The sequence below is a fragment of the Rhinopithecus bieti genome, unplaced genomic scaffold (genome assembly GCF_001698545.2).
Source record: "Rhinopithecus bieti isolate Rb0 unplaced genomic scaffold, ASM169854v2 scaffold_15283, whole genome shotgun sequence".
Classification (NCBI taxonomy): domain Eukaryota; kingdom Metazoa; phylum Chordata; class Mammalia; order Primates; family Cercopithecidae; genus Rhinopithecus; species Rhinopithecus bieti.
In genome coordinates this window covers 164,455-177,918 of record NW_016808172.1, presented here as the reverse complement: position 1 = coordinate 177,918, position 13,464 = coordinate 164,455, and the positions used below count along the sequence as shown (strand labels likewise).

At 59.5% G+C, this 13,464-nt stretch overlaps 1 protein-coding gene across 1 annotated transcript in view; it reads right to left on the bottom strand.

The window, feature by feature from the left end:
* The window catches only part of PALM (paralemmin), a 31,361-nt gene that overhangs the window by 15,303 nt on the left and 2,594 nt on the right, over positions 1–13,464 (bottom strand). Inside the window, exons 2-6 of the mRNA XM_017885672.1 lie at positions 7,088–7,139; positions 6,220–6,300; positions 5,451–5,581; positions 1,537–1,687; positions 1,284–1,305 (exon numbers count right to left, since the gene is read on the bottom strand). Coding sequence (XP_017741161.1) covers positions 1,284–1,305; positions 1,537–1,687; positions 5,451–5,581; positions 6,220–6,300; positions 7,088–7,139 — 437 coding nt within the window. The remainder of the gene's footprint in view (positions 1–1,283; positions 1,306–1,536; positions 1,688–5,450; positions 5,582–6,219; positions 6,301–7,087; positions 7,140–13,464) is intronic.

Sequence of the window (13,464 nt, the reverse complement as noted above, 5' to 3'; positions counted from 1 at the left end):
AGCCCTCACGACATCCACCTCCTCCAGGACGCCCGCCCAGCCCTCCCACGAATGAGGAACTTCCTTGGGGATTCCACGGCGCCTTGGGCTTCCCACCTCTTCGGCCTGACCACCCTCCCTGGGTGGTTCCTGACTCATGGCCATCTTCCCACCTGACATGAGCTCAGTGAGGTCCGCGACTGTGCCCAGAACCAGGTCTTTTTTTTTTTTTGTTTTGAGACAGGATCTCACTCTGTCGCCCAGGCTGGAGTGTCGTGGCGGGATCTCGGCTCACTGCAACCTCTGCCTCCAGAATTCAAGCGATTCTCAGCCTCCCGACCAGCTGAGATCACAGGTGCCCGCCATGACATCCGGTGAATTTTTGTATTTTTAGTAGATACGGGGTTTCATCATGTTGGTCAGCTTGGTCTTGTTGAACTCCTGACCTCAAGTGAGGTGCCTGCCTCTGCCTCCCAAAGTGCTGGGATTACAGGCGTGAGGGGCCAAGTCCGGCCAAGGGTCTGGTTTTAACATAGTCTGTCTTACATGGCAGATGCCAGATTCAACAGCTGAGACCACTAAGGACCACTCAGCTGCGTGGCTTTGAGCCAGCCCCTCCACCTCTGTGGGCCTGGGTTTTTACTCCCGTCAAACGGAGATGCTGTTCCCATGAGAAGGGCTTTCTGGAGGCTCAGCCACATGAAACAAAGCAGGGGTTCAATAGAAACCATGACAACCCCAGCCTGGGCAGCAGAGGGAGACCCGTTTCTACCAAAAAGACAGAATTAGCCGGGCGTGGTGGCGTGCGCCTGTGGTCCCAGCTACTCGGGAGGCTGAGGCAGGAGGATTGCTGGAGCTGGGGAAGTTGAGGCTGCAGTAGGCTGTGACTGTGCCACTGCACTCTGGCCTGGGTGAGAGCAAGACCCTGTGTCGAAAACAAAAACAACAACAAAAGACAGGTCAAGTAAGGTGGCTCCTGCCTGTAATCCCAGCACTTTGGGAGGCTGAGGGGCGGGTCACGGGAGGTCAGGAGTCTGGGACCAGCCTGGCCAACATGGGGAAACCTCATCTCTACTAAAAATACAAAAAAATTAGCCGGGCGTGGTGGCGGGCGCCTGCAGTCCCAGCTACTCGGGAGGCTGAGGCAGGAGAATCGCTTGAACCTGGGAGGCGGAGGTTGCGAGACTGCACCACTGCACTCCCGCCTGGACAACGGAACAAGACTCCGTCTCAAAAACCAACAAAAACCAAAACCAAAAATCACTATGGCCAAACCCACCAGCATCTCCTGCGGTTCCCTGAGCCCTCCGATGCCCCCAGTGGTGGCTGCTCCCCTTACGCCCCCGTCTTACAGATGGGGAAACCGAGGCCCAGCGAGGTGAAACCATGTGTCACGGCTCACACAGCTGGGAAGTGGCTCCGGTGAGCTTGAAATCGAATGCCTGGCTCTAGTCTGGGCCTGTCCCCTCAGCCGCGCTGACATGGAAGGGCTGGGGTCTCGCTCTGGGGCCAGCGGGAGTGGAGGCCTGGGGATCCGCCCCCCGGTCACCCCCTTACCTGCTGTGAATTCATCACCACCTCTGTCTTGCGCTCCTCCTTGGCTGGACTCGGGGCCGGGGCCCGGACCGGGCTCAGGGCCACCGCGTTCTCCTTGGCCGCGGCTGGGGCGGAGTCTCCATGCTCCAGCACCTCAATTTCCTTCTCCAACCTGGGGAGAGGGTGTGCGTGAGGGTGACTCCTGTATCCCCCGCAGGGCTCTGGGCACCTTTTGTACGACAGCTCCCAAATTTCTTTTTTTTGAGACAGATTCTCGCTCTTGTTGCCCAGGCTGGAATGCAATGGCTTGATCTTGGCTCACTGGAACCTCCACCTCCCGGGTTTAAGGGATGCTCCTGCCTCAGCTTCCCGAGTAGCTGGGATGACAGGCACGCACCACTACACCCGGCTAATCTTTTGTATTTTTAGTAGAGATGGCGTTTCACCATGTTGGCCAGACTGGTCTTGAACTCCTGACCTCAGGTGATCCGCCTGCCTCAACCTCCCAAAATGCTGGGATTACAGGCGTAGCCACCGCGCCCGGCCCAGCTCTCTGGATTCAAGGCTCCCAGGCAGCCTCGAGAGGCAACCCCATGGTGTTCATGGTGGGGGAAACTGAGGCACGGAGTGCAAAAGCCTCAGAGCCAGCAGGTAGCAGAGGCGGGATTCAAACCAGGGCTGGCTCCCCGTGTCCCCTGACTCCCGGCCTGTGCTGTTTATGTCTCTATCTGTATCAAACGAACTCTCCTTTCCCGCTCAAATCTGTGTATTTTAACAGGAAACTTTATCTCACCGGGAAACTGGAAAAACCATGTCACTTTCCAAGTGTTAGAAGATAACGGGACAAACAGATCCAGGAAAACAAAACCGGGAGATGAAATCCCAGCCCCGGGCTTTGGCAAGGGCGGGCGGCACTCATGGCAGCTCAGCCCCAGCCCCAGGACACGGCAGACTGAGGCTGAGTCCGTAGGTCTAACAAGGTGGGCTCAGGCTGGCAGGCTGGACACAGAGCCAGACCCACGTTCCCCTCCCCCCAACAAGAAGAGGGGTCCAGCCCACAGTCAGCCTGGAGGGCTTCCTGCAGGAGGTGTCTGGGCAGAGCCCGAGCTGGCAGAAGGTAGTGGAGACCCAGAGCAGCTCAGTTTCAGCACTTGAGAAGCGGGTTTCCCCGGGGAGGGGTGAAGCTGAGGCCTGTGAAAGCAAACTAGGCCTCAAGCCAGGTCTTCACCTTCCATCAAGGGGCCTGAGCCTGTGCCCACTAGGGCCGCGTGAAAAGAATCCCAGTGTGCCCAGCCCCCATGGACAGTAACTCCCACTGCCTTCGCCCAGGTGTCTGATCGTCCACCTCTCTGCAAACAGGGCCAGGCCCGTCTCAGCCCCACCTGTCTGAACATCCCGTTCAGCCCAGGGACACAGCTGGTGCTTAATGGTTGCTGGAATTAAGATGCACAGTGGGGCCGGCTGCGGTGGCTCACGCCTATAATCCCAGCACTTCGAGAGGCCAAGGCGGGCAGATCACCTAAGGTCGGGAGTTCGAGACCAGCCTGACCAACGTAGAGAAACCCTGTTTCTATTAAAAATGCAAAATTAGCCGGGGGTGGTGGCGGGCGCCTGTAGTCCCAGCTACTTGGGAGGCTGAGGAAGAAGAATCGTTTGAATCCAGGAGGCAGAGGTTGCAGTGAGCCGTGATCACACCACTGCACTCCAGCCTTGGTGACAGAGCAAGACTCCGTCTCAAAAGAAAAAAAAAAAAGAAGGCCGGGGCGTGGTGGCGTCAAGCTAAGCCTGTAATCCAGCACTTGGGAGGCCGAGAGCGGGCGGATCACGAGGTTCAGTGAGATGGAGAACCATCCTGGCAACCCACTGTAAACCCCGTCTCTACTTAAAAAAATTACAAAAATACTGGCGAGTGCAGGCCCGCCATGTAGTCCCCAGCCACCCGGGAGGCGCTTGAGGCAGAGAATGGCGTGAACCCGGGAGCGGAGCTTGCAGTGAGCTGAGATCCGGCCACTGGCACTCCAGCCTGGGCGCAGAGTGAGACTCCGTCTCAAAAAAAAAAAAAAAAACACAAGACACACCGTGGGGATTTTTGTTGCCTCCTGGTCCACAGGTGGAGGAAACTGAGGCCCAGGAAGTCCGGTACTAACTCAGCTCATTCCAAGGCACCACAAAACCCACCAGAACTGCCCCACCCTGGTCCATACCTTCTCCATATATTTTCACTTTTTCCTTTTTTTTTTTTTAGATGGAGTCTCGTTCCATCTCCCAGGCTGCAGTGCAATGGTGAGATCTTGGCTCAAGGCAACCTCCGCCTCCCGGGTTCAAGCGATTCTCCTGCCTCAGCCTCCCGAGTAGCTGGGACTACAGGCGCCTGCCACCACGCCCGGCTAATTTTTGTATTTTTAGTAGAGACTGGGTTTTGCCATGTTGGCCAGGCTGGTCTCAAATTTCTGACCTCATGATCCACCCACCTCCGCCTCCCAGAGTGCTGGGGTTACAGGTGTGAGCCCCCACCCACGCCCAGCACGTCTATGCCTTCATTGATTTTTTATTTTTATTTGTATTTGTTTATTCATTTATTGAGACAGAGTCTTGCTCTGTCGCCCAGGCTGGAGTGCAGTAGTGCGATCTCGGCTCACTCAAGCTCTGCCTCCTGGATTCACGCCATTCTCCTCCCTCAGCTTCCCGAGTAGCTGGGACTACAGGCACCCGCCACCATGCCTCGCTAACTTTTTGTATTTTTAGTAGAGACGGGGTTTCACCGTGTTAGCCAGGATGGTCTCGATCTCCTGACCTCGTGATCTGCCTGCCTCGGCCTCCCAAAGTGCTGGGATTACACGCATGAGCCACCGTGCCCGGCCTATTTATTTTTATTGAGCCTGCTGTTGCCCAGGCTGGAGTGCAGTGGTGTGATCTCGGCTCGCTGCAACCTCTGCTTCCCAGGTTCAAGCCAGTCTCCTGCCTCAGCCTCCCGAGTACCTGGGATTACAGGTGCATGCCACCACGCCAAGCTAATTTTACATTTTTAGTAGAGACGGGGTTTCTCCAGGCTGGTCTCAAACGTCTGATCTCAAGTGATCCTACCGCCTCGGCTTCCCAAAGTGCTGGGATTACAGGTGTGAGCCACTGTGCCCAGCCTGTCCATGCCTTTGAACGTCCTGCCAGGGAGGGGCCCCCACGGGGGTCAGAACCCAGCATCCAGGCGGGGCCTGTGAGGTCCGAGTGACTCGGCCGGCCGGCCTCCCGCCTCTGGGCCCTTCCCTGGCCAGGGCAGACTCTGGAATCCTGGTTGTCACTTCCCTCCGCCCTGACCCTGCTGCCCCGAGCAGAGCCTGGGCCTCCCGCCCGCCGGAAACTCCAGGCCTTTGGTCCCAGCCCCCACAGGGATGGCCACTTTCCCCTTCCTGTCCCCATCCTGCCCCCGCCCGAGCTTCCTGCGGGCCCAGCTGCTCTGTGTCCCTGTTCGCACCGCGGGAGAGCTCATCCGCCAGCTGGGCTGGCGCCAGGAAGCCCCCGGGGAGGCCAATGCCCAATGCCGGCAACACCCAGCCCCAGGGACCCGTGAGCTCGATCTCATATCCCTCGCTGGCTCAAACGGAGGTGGCGGGAGGGGAAAGGGGCCACTCCCTGCCTGAGGCCACGCAGCCAGCCTCTGCCCCCAGCATGCTGCCCCAGGCCCAGGTGGATGCCCCAGCCTGCCCCAGCCTGCCCCGGCCTGCGTCCCCCTCAAAGCACGTTGAGTCCTGGCCTGCCCCGTTCACACATACCCCTCAAAGCACACGGACGACTCTTCCCACACCCTCCCGGGAGCCTGTGGTCCCCGAGGCCCCTTCAAGCCGGTCGCACCCACGCTGTGGCCCTCACCTGGACACCGAGTCCTCCAGCAGCCCCTGAGGCCCCGCCCAGCCCGGTCGCACGCACGCTGTGGCCCTCACCTGGACACCGAGTCCTCCAGCAACCGTGTCTTCTGCTCATCCTCCTGCATCTGCCTCCTCAGGTCCTCGTCCCCCTCCGAGGCCGAGGACGGCGTCCCCTCCAGCAGCCAGCGCTCCCGCAGTGCCTTGGACTGGGCAGCAGGGGTCCAGGTCAGAGTTGGGGGCAGGACCAGGGTCAGGGTTGGGGTCAGGATTAAGATCGAGGTCAGGGTCAGGGTCAGAATCAGGGTCGGGGTTGGGGTCAGGACCAAGGTTGGGGTCAGGGTTATGGTTGGGGTCAGGTCAGGGTCAGAGTCAGAACTGAGGTCAGGGTCCGGGTTGGAGGCAGGGTCAGGTGGGGGTCAAGGTTGGGGTCGGGGTTAGGGTCAGGTTTGGGGTTGGGTTTGGGGTCAGGGTTGGGGTCGGGGTCAGGGTGGAGGTCAGGGTCAGGGACGAGGTCAGGGTCAGGGACAGGTTTGGGGTCAGGGTCAGGGTCAGGTTTGGGGTCAGGGTCAGGGTTGGAGTCGGGGACAGGGTTGAGGTCGGGGTCAGGGTCAGGGTCAGGGTTGGTGTCAGGGTCAGGATTGAGGTCAGGGTCAGGGTTGGCGTCGGGGTCAGGATTGAGGTCACGGTTGGCGTCGGGGTCAGGATTGAAGTCAGGGTCAGGTTTGGGGACGGGGTCAGGTTTGGGGCCGGGGTCAGGGTTGGGCAGGGGTCCGGGGCTGGGTCACCTCCGCCTCACTGCCGCCCGCGCTCCCTAACCCTGGGTTCCGGCCCCGGCCACCCGGACCTTCAGGTGCTGCAGCTGCCTCCGCTCATCCTCCAGCTGCCGGCGCTTGTTCTCGATCTCCGCCTGCCGCTTCCGCTTCTCCTGTGGGGAGGGCCGGGTGGGGTCGGGGCTGGGCATGGGGGCCCCGGAGACCCCCCCACACCCGCACGAGGCTCTGCCCAGCCTGACCCTGCTTCCTCCGTCCGTGGATCTGCGTGGCCCACTGGCTCCCAGGTGACAGCGGTTCGCACCACTGTACTCCAGCCCGGGGCCGCAGCGCGAGATCCTGTCTTGAAAACGAATGACTGGCCGGGCGCAGCGGCTCACGCCTATCATCCTAACACTTTGAGAGGCCGAGGCAGGAGAATCACCTGAGTTCAGGAGTTCGAGACCAGCCTGGCCAACACGGAAAAACATCATCTCTACTAAAAATACAAAAATTAGCCCAGCGTGGCGGCGCGTGCCTGTAATCCCAGCTACTTGAGAGGCTGAAGCAAGAGAATCACTTGAACCTGGGAAACAGGCCACATCCCAGGAGGGTCGGGTCATGGAGAGGGTCTTTAGACCCCAAAGGGGCCTTCTTGGGCTGGAGACCACCAAGACGGCACCAGAGCACATCTGTGCTCCCACCACCAAAGCTTATTTTCCTGCAGGACGAGGGCAAGGCTCCAGGGAAGGCCAGGCTCAGATTCCCCGCTGACCCATCAGGCAGAGGGAGGCCGGGGGTCCAGGAGCTACGGACTCAGGGGGTCTCCACTTTCCTTCTCTGCAGGTCAGCAGGACTCAAGTTTCCCAAGCAAATAACCCAGGACAGGCCCAGGGCCCGAGACCCCAGGTCCCCCCACCTCCCCACCCTGACCACACTGTCTGCGGGGTGGCGGAAACTCACTGCGATGGCCTGCAGCCGCTCCTGCTGGGACGTGGTCTCTGCCACCAGGACCCTGCGGGAGGGAGATAAGGTCAAGCTCTGGTTCACTGAGCCCTGCCGTCCGTCAGACGTGGCTCAAATCCCAGCTCTGCCTCTTCCCCTAGGGGTAATCAGGGCAAGTGATTTCATCTCTGAACCCCAGTTTCCCCTTCTGTAAAGTGGGACCCTCCCTGTCCCCTCAGCAGCCAGGACAGGAGGGGACGAGGCTCTGCCTAGCGACCAGGAAGTGTTTGGGGAGAAGGGGACATTGAGACAGGGCCACCAAGGATGCATAGGCGTTCACCAGGCATCAAAGGCCAGAGAAGGGTGTTTCAGGAAGAAGGAAGGGTATTACCTCCTGGCGTAGACCAGAAGATGGAGCGGGACAGTCCTCTCCGCACCCTCCTGCCCACCTAGACCTACTCTGCAGCCCCAGGAGGGCCAAACAGGATGAAAGATCCAACAGCCCCACCTCCTAAGCCTGGGCTTGCAAAAGCCCAGAGAGGGAGATAAGCCTCCTGAGGACACACAGCAAAGAAGCCAAGTCCGGATTCAACCCCAGACTCGCTGTCATCCAATTGTTGTTGTTTGTTTGTTTGTTTGAGACGGAGTCTCGCTCTGTCGCCCAGGCTGAAATGCAGAGGTGCGATCTCAGCTCACTGCAGCCTTCGCTTCCCAGGTTCAAGCGATTCTCCTGCGTCAGCCTCCCGGGTAGCTGGGATTACAGGCACCTGCCCCCATGCCCAGCTAATTTTTTTTTTTTTTTTTTTTTTTTGAGACGGAGTCTCACTCTGTCGCCCAGGCTGGGGCCCAGGCAGTGGCATGATCCCCGCTCACTGCAAACTCTGCCGCCTCCCGGGTTCCGGCCATTCTCCTGCCTCAGCCTCCCTAGAAGCTGGGACTACAGGCACCTGCCAACAGCCCGGCTAATTTTTTTGTATTTTTAGTAGAGACAGAGTTTCACCATGTTCGACAGGATGGTCTTGATCTCTTGACCTCATGATCTGCCCGCCTCGGCCTCCCAAAGTGCTGGGATTACAGGCGTGAGCCACTGCGCCCGGCCAGTTTTTGTTTTTTTAATAGAGAAGGGGTTTCGCCATGTTGGCGAGGCTGGTCTCAAACTCCTGACCTCAGGTGATCCACCTGCCTGGGCCTCCCAAAGTGTTGGGATTACAAGCATGAGCCACCCTGCCGGGCCCAATCATTGTCTTTTGAAAACAGCCCACCCAGTGCTGCTGTAGCCTCACCTCCCAGGGCTGGTATGCAGTAGGCACTTAACAAATATCAGGGGCAGCTGAGGCAGGCAGATCACTTGCGGTCAGGAGTTCAAGACCAGCCTGGCCAACATGGTGAAACCCCGTCTCTACCAAGAAATACAAAAATTAGCTGGGCATGGAGGCTGAGGCACAAGAATTGCTCCCAGCTACCCAAGAGGCTGAGGTGGGAGAACTGCTTGAACCTGGGAGGTTGAGGCTATGGTGAGCCGAGATCACACCTCTGCCCTCCAGCCTGGGTAACAGAGTTAGACCCTGTCACATATCAAAACAAAACCAGAACCACGGCTGCTCACGCCTGTAATTTTAGCACTTTGGGAGGCCAAGGTGGGAGGATTTCTCCAGCTCAGGAGTTTAAGACCAGCCTAGGCAATCTGGTAAGACCCCATCTCTACCAAAAATAAAATAAATAAATTATCCAGGTGTGGCAGTGTGCGCCTGTAGTCCCAGCTACTCGGGAGGCTAAGGCGGGAGGATCGTTTGAGCCTGGGAGGTCCAGGGGGCAGTGAACTGTGACCCCACCACTGTACTCCAGCCTGGGCAGCAGCATGAGACTGTCTCAAAAAATGAATGAATGAATTGCCGGGCGCGGTGGCTCACGCTTGTAATCCCAACACTTTGGGAGGCCGAGGCGGGCCGATCACCTGAGGTCAGGAGTTCTAGACCAGCCAGGCCAACATGGTGAAATCCCGTGTCTACTAAAAATACAAAAAGTAGCCGGGCATGGTGGCGGGCACCTGTAATCCCAGCTATTCGGAGGCTGAGACAGGAGAATCGCTTGAACCCGGGAGGCGGAGGTTGGAGTGAGCCGAGATCGTGCCACTGCACTCCAGCCTGGGTGACAGAGCGAGACTCCGCCTCAAACGAACGAACGAAATGAATGAATGAATGAATGAATGAATGAATGAATACCAGTGCTGCTGGATACGCCTGAAGGGACAGAGCTTCCCGCCTCAAAGATACAGGGCCCTTTGCGGTGTGGGAAGGAGATCCAGGAACCGAAGACCTCGCCACCCCACCAGGCACCCACCACACGCTCACTCGCCCAGGAAGGAACCGAGGAATTCTGTGGTTCTCTGACCTCCCCACAGCAACCTCACCCTGCAGCTCCAAAAGCTGCAGCAGAATCCGCCTCCTCACCCCTCTGCAGGCCCGTGGTCCACACCCCGAGTTCAGGGTACCCTGCCCCCCTGCTTTCTCGCTTCCCCTCCCACCTGCCAGAAGAGGAGCTTTGCCACCCAACCCCTCCCCTCCCTGGTCTGTGGGCCCTCGGAAAGCTCCACGTAGTAGATGCTTAGTAAAATACAAGGAGCAGGCCAGGCGTGGTGGCTCACGCCTGTAATCCCAGCACTTTGGGAGGCCGAGGCAGGCGGATCACGAGGTCAGCAGATCGAGACCATCCTGGCTAACACGGGGAAACGCCGTCTCTACTAAAAATACAAAAAATTAGCCGGGCGAGGTGGCGGCGCCTGTAGTCCCAGCTACTCGGGAGGCTGAGGCAGGAGAATGGCGGGAAACCGGGAGGCGGAGCTTGCAGTGAGCTGAGATCCAGCCACTGCACTCCAGCCTGGGTGACAGAGCGAGACTCTGTCTCAAAAAAAAAAAAAACAACAAAAAACAGCTACTTGAGGAGCTAAGGCAGGAGAATTGATTGAACCCAGGAGGCAGCTGCAGTGAGCAGAGTTCACGCCACTGCACTCCAGTCAGGGCAACAAAACAAGACTCCATCAAAAGCACGACAACAAAAACGCAAGGAGCACCGAAGCCCTAGACTGAGGCTGAGCTTAGCCTTGACTGCCAAGGACCCTCAGGCTTCCAGAGCTGTTGCAGTGAGGCAGGGAGAGGACGGCAGGGGTTGGCAGTGGGTGTCCCAAACTCAAGTAGGGGATTTCTGGAGAATCGGCCCCATGTCCCGAACAATGCCAGCGCTCTGGGCAGCATCCACAGGGGGCGGCCTGGGCTGACGGGCAGGGCCTGGCGGGAACCAGAGGTGTGGGGTGGGAGACAGGTTCCCCCAGTCCCCCATCTTCCCAGAGACTGAACTTACAGCCCGCCCTTTGTGCCTGCCGCCACCCACAGCCCTCTCAGCCTGGTGTCAGGGCCCAGAGCCAGCCCTGCTTCCAAAGAGCTCCCACGCCTCTCTGGGCCTCAGTTTCCCCATCTGCACAAACATGGAGGCACAGATACCTGCAGCTCCAAGGCCTCCTATGACGTCCCCCTTGTGCTGCCGTCCCCTCCCCTGCTTCAGCAGAGAAAATGAAACTGCACAATGCACTGGCGCCGCCCAGGAGGCTGCTCTGGGTCAAGACCTCCCTGGAGCCCGAGGCGCCCCGCCTGCCCACCCCACTCGGGTTCGGTTTCCTGGCCCTGCTGAGGCCTGTGAAGTTGTCCGGCTCCCATGCCCCAGAGGCGACCCCATCGGCTCCTCCCTTCCTGGCAGGTGACACCTACCCTTCCCAGTGCCTCCCAGGGGCCCAGGAGCACGAGTTGTGCCCTCTCTGGCTTCCCCTTCTCCCGCCTCAGGGAGGCTGGGTTCAGCTGCATCCACCGGGTGGGGTTCAGGAAAGGCTTGATCCAACTTTCTGGCTTGGGGGTCCTTCCTGAATGGCCAGATCAGCTGGAGTTCTGGGTCAGTCCCACATCAACGGGTGAAGCAGGCAGGGAACCATCTGAGGCCCGGGCCCTCGCTTCCTGCCCACCCCACATTCCGCACCCTAGCCCAGGCATCTAGTGTTCCCTCACAACTCCCTGCCCCTCACAGCTCCCTCTCCACCCGCCAGCCAGAGGCAGCTTCTCAAAAAGAGAATCAGACCCTAGGCCAGGTGTGGTGGCCCAAGCCTGTAATCCCAGCACTTCGGGAGGCCAAGGCCAGTGGATTGCTTGAGCCCAGGAGTTCAAGACCAGCCTGGACAACATAGCAAGATCCTGTCTCCACATAAATAAATAAATGCATGCCAGGTGTGGTGGTATGTCCCTGTGGTCCCAGCTACTTGGGAGGCTGAGGTGGGAGGGTCACTTGAGCCCAGGAGGTTGAGGCTGGGTCGAGCCGTGATTGTGCCACTGTCTCTGGCCTGGGTGACAGAGCAAGACCTTGTCTCAAAAATAAAAATTTAAGGCCGGGCGCGGTGGCTCACGCCTGTAATCCCAGCACTTTGGGAGGCTGAGGCGGGCGGATCACGAGGTCAGGAGATCAAGACTATCCTGGCGAACATGGTGAAACTCCATCTCTACTAAAAATACAAAAAATTAGCTAGGCGTGGTGGCGGGCGCCTGTAATCCCAGCTACTCGGGAGGCTGAGGCAGGAGAATGGCGGGAACTCGGGAGGCGGAGCTTGCCATGAGCCAGGATCGTGCCACTGAACTCCAGCCCGGGCGACAGAGCGAGAATCCATCTCAAAAAATAAATAAATAAAATAAAAATAAATAAATAAATATTTTTAAAAATGGGTCAGGCATGGCGCCTTACACCTGGAATCGAGCACTTTGGGAGGTCAAGGTGGGTAGATCACCTGAGGTTGGGAGTTCGAGATCAGCCTGACCAACATGGAGAAACTCCGTCTCTACTAAAAATACAAAATTAGCTGGGTATGGTAGAGGGCACCTGTAATCCCAGCTACTCAGGAGGCCAAGGCAGGAGAATCGCTTGAACCCGGGAGGCAGAGGTTGTGGTGAGCCGAGATCACTCCATTGCACTCCAGCCTGGGCAACACAAGAGAAACTCCGTCTCAAAACACAAAACAAAAAAATTTTTTAAAAATTTTAAAAAGAAGGCCAGGTACGGTGGCTCATGCCTGTAATCCTAGCACTTCGGGAGGCCAAGGTGGGCGGGTCACTTGAGGTCAGGAGTTCAAGACCAGCCTGGCCAACATGGCAAAACTCTCCCTATTAAAAACACAAAAATTAGCCGGATGTGGTGGCGCGTGCTCGTAATCTCAGCTACTGGGGAGGCTGAGGCAGGAGAATTCCTTGAACCCAGGAGGCAGACGTTGCAGTCAGCCGAGACCGGGCCACTGCACTCCAACCTGTTCATCAGAGTGAAACCCTATCTTAAAATAATAATGATAATGAGACCCTGTCCCTCTCCCGCTCTAGACGCTCCTTGGCTCCCATCAGCCCTTGAAGGAACCCCCCGGTCGGCCCCTTCACTTCCCCCTTCGTCGGTCTATTCCTGCAGGGTCCCTCTGGCTGTGCACAAGCTCTATCCCAGGGCCTCTCACACACGGTTCCCCCTGCCCGGCACCCTCTTCCCATGGCTGTAAGCCACGTCCAGGGAGGGCACAGGCACAGACTGGAACAACCGACCAGCCCCGGGCCACCCCACAGTCCTGGTTTCCAGCTGTAAGCGGGCTCGGGGCCAACCCGGAGGGAGCAGAGCTGGGGCGGGAGGTCTGCAAAACGGCGGGACCCCTGGGTCCCAGGATCAGGCCGGCCGCCGCCCGCCCAGGGCCCGTCCCCACCCGGCAGGCAGGTGGCCGCTCGGACCAGACCCTGGGACAGAGTGTGGCTGTGTGGCGGCCCCCAGGCTGGAGACAAGGCGGTAGTGTCTGTCCTCGGGCAGCTTGTCCCTGCCGGGCGGGCCAGGGCGGGGAATGTCAGGCGCGCGGGCAGAGGACGCGCGGGAAGCTGCCTCAGGGCGCAGGCCCCTCCCCAGGAGGGACAGGATGCGCCCCCCTCGCCCTCCCCAGTCACAGGCGCCCCCCTCGCCCTCCCCAGTCACGGGCGCCCCCCTCGCCCTCCCCAGTCACGGGCGCCCCCCTCGCCCTCCCCAGTCACGGGCGCCCCCCTCGCCCTCCCCAGTCACGGGCGCCCCCCTCGCCCTCCCCAGTCACGGGCGCCCCCCTCGCCCTCCCCAGTCACGGGCGCCCCCCTCGCCCTCCCCAGTCACGGGCGCCCCCCTCGCCCTCCCCAGTCACGGGCGCCCCCCTCGCCCTCCCCAGTCACGGGCGCCCCCCTCGCCCTCCCCAGTCACGGGCGCCCCCCTCGCCCTCCCCAGTCACGGGCGCCCCCCTCGCCCTCCCCAGTCACGGGCGCCCCCCTCGCCCTCCCCAGTCACGGGCGCCCCCCTCGCCCTCCCCAGTCACGGGC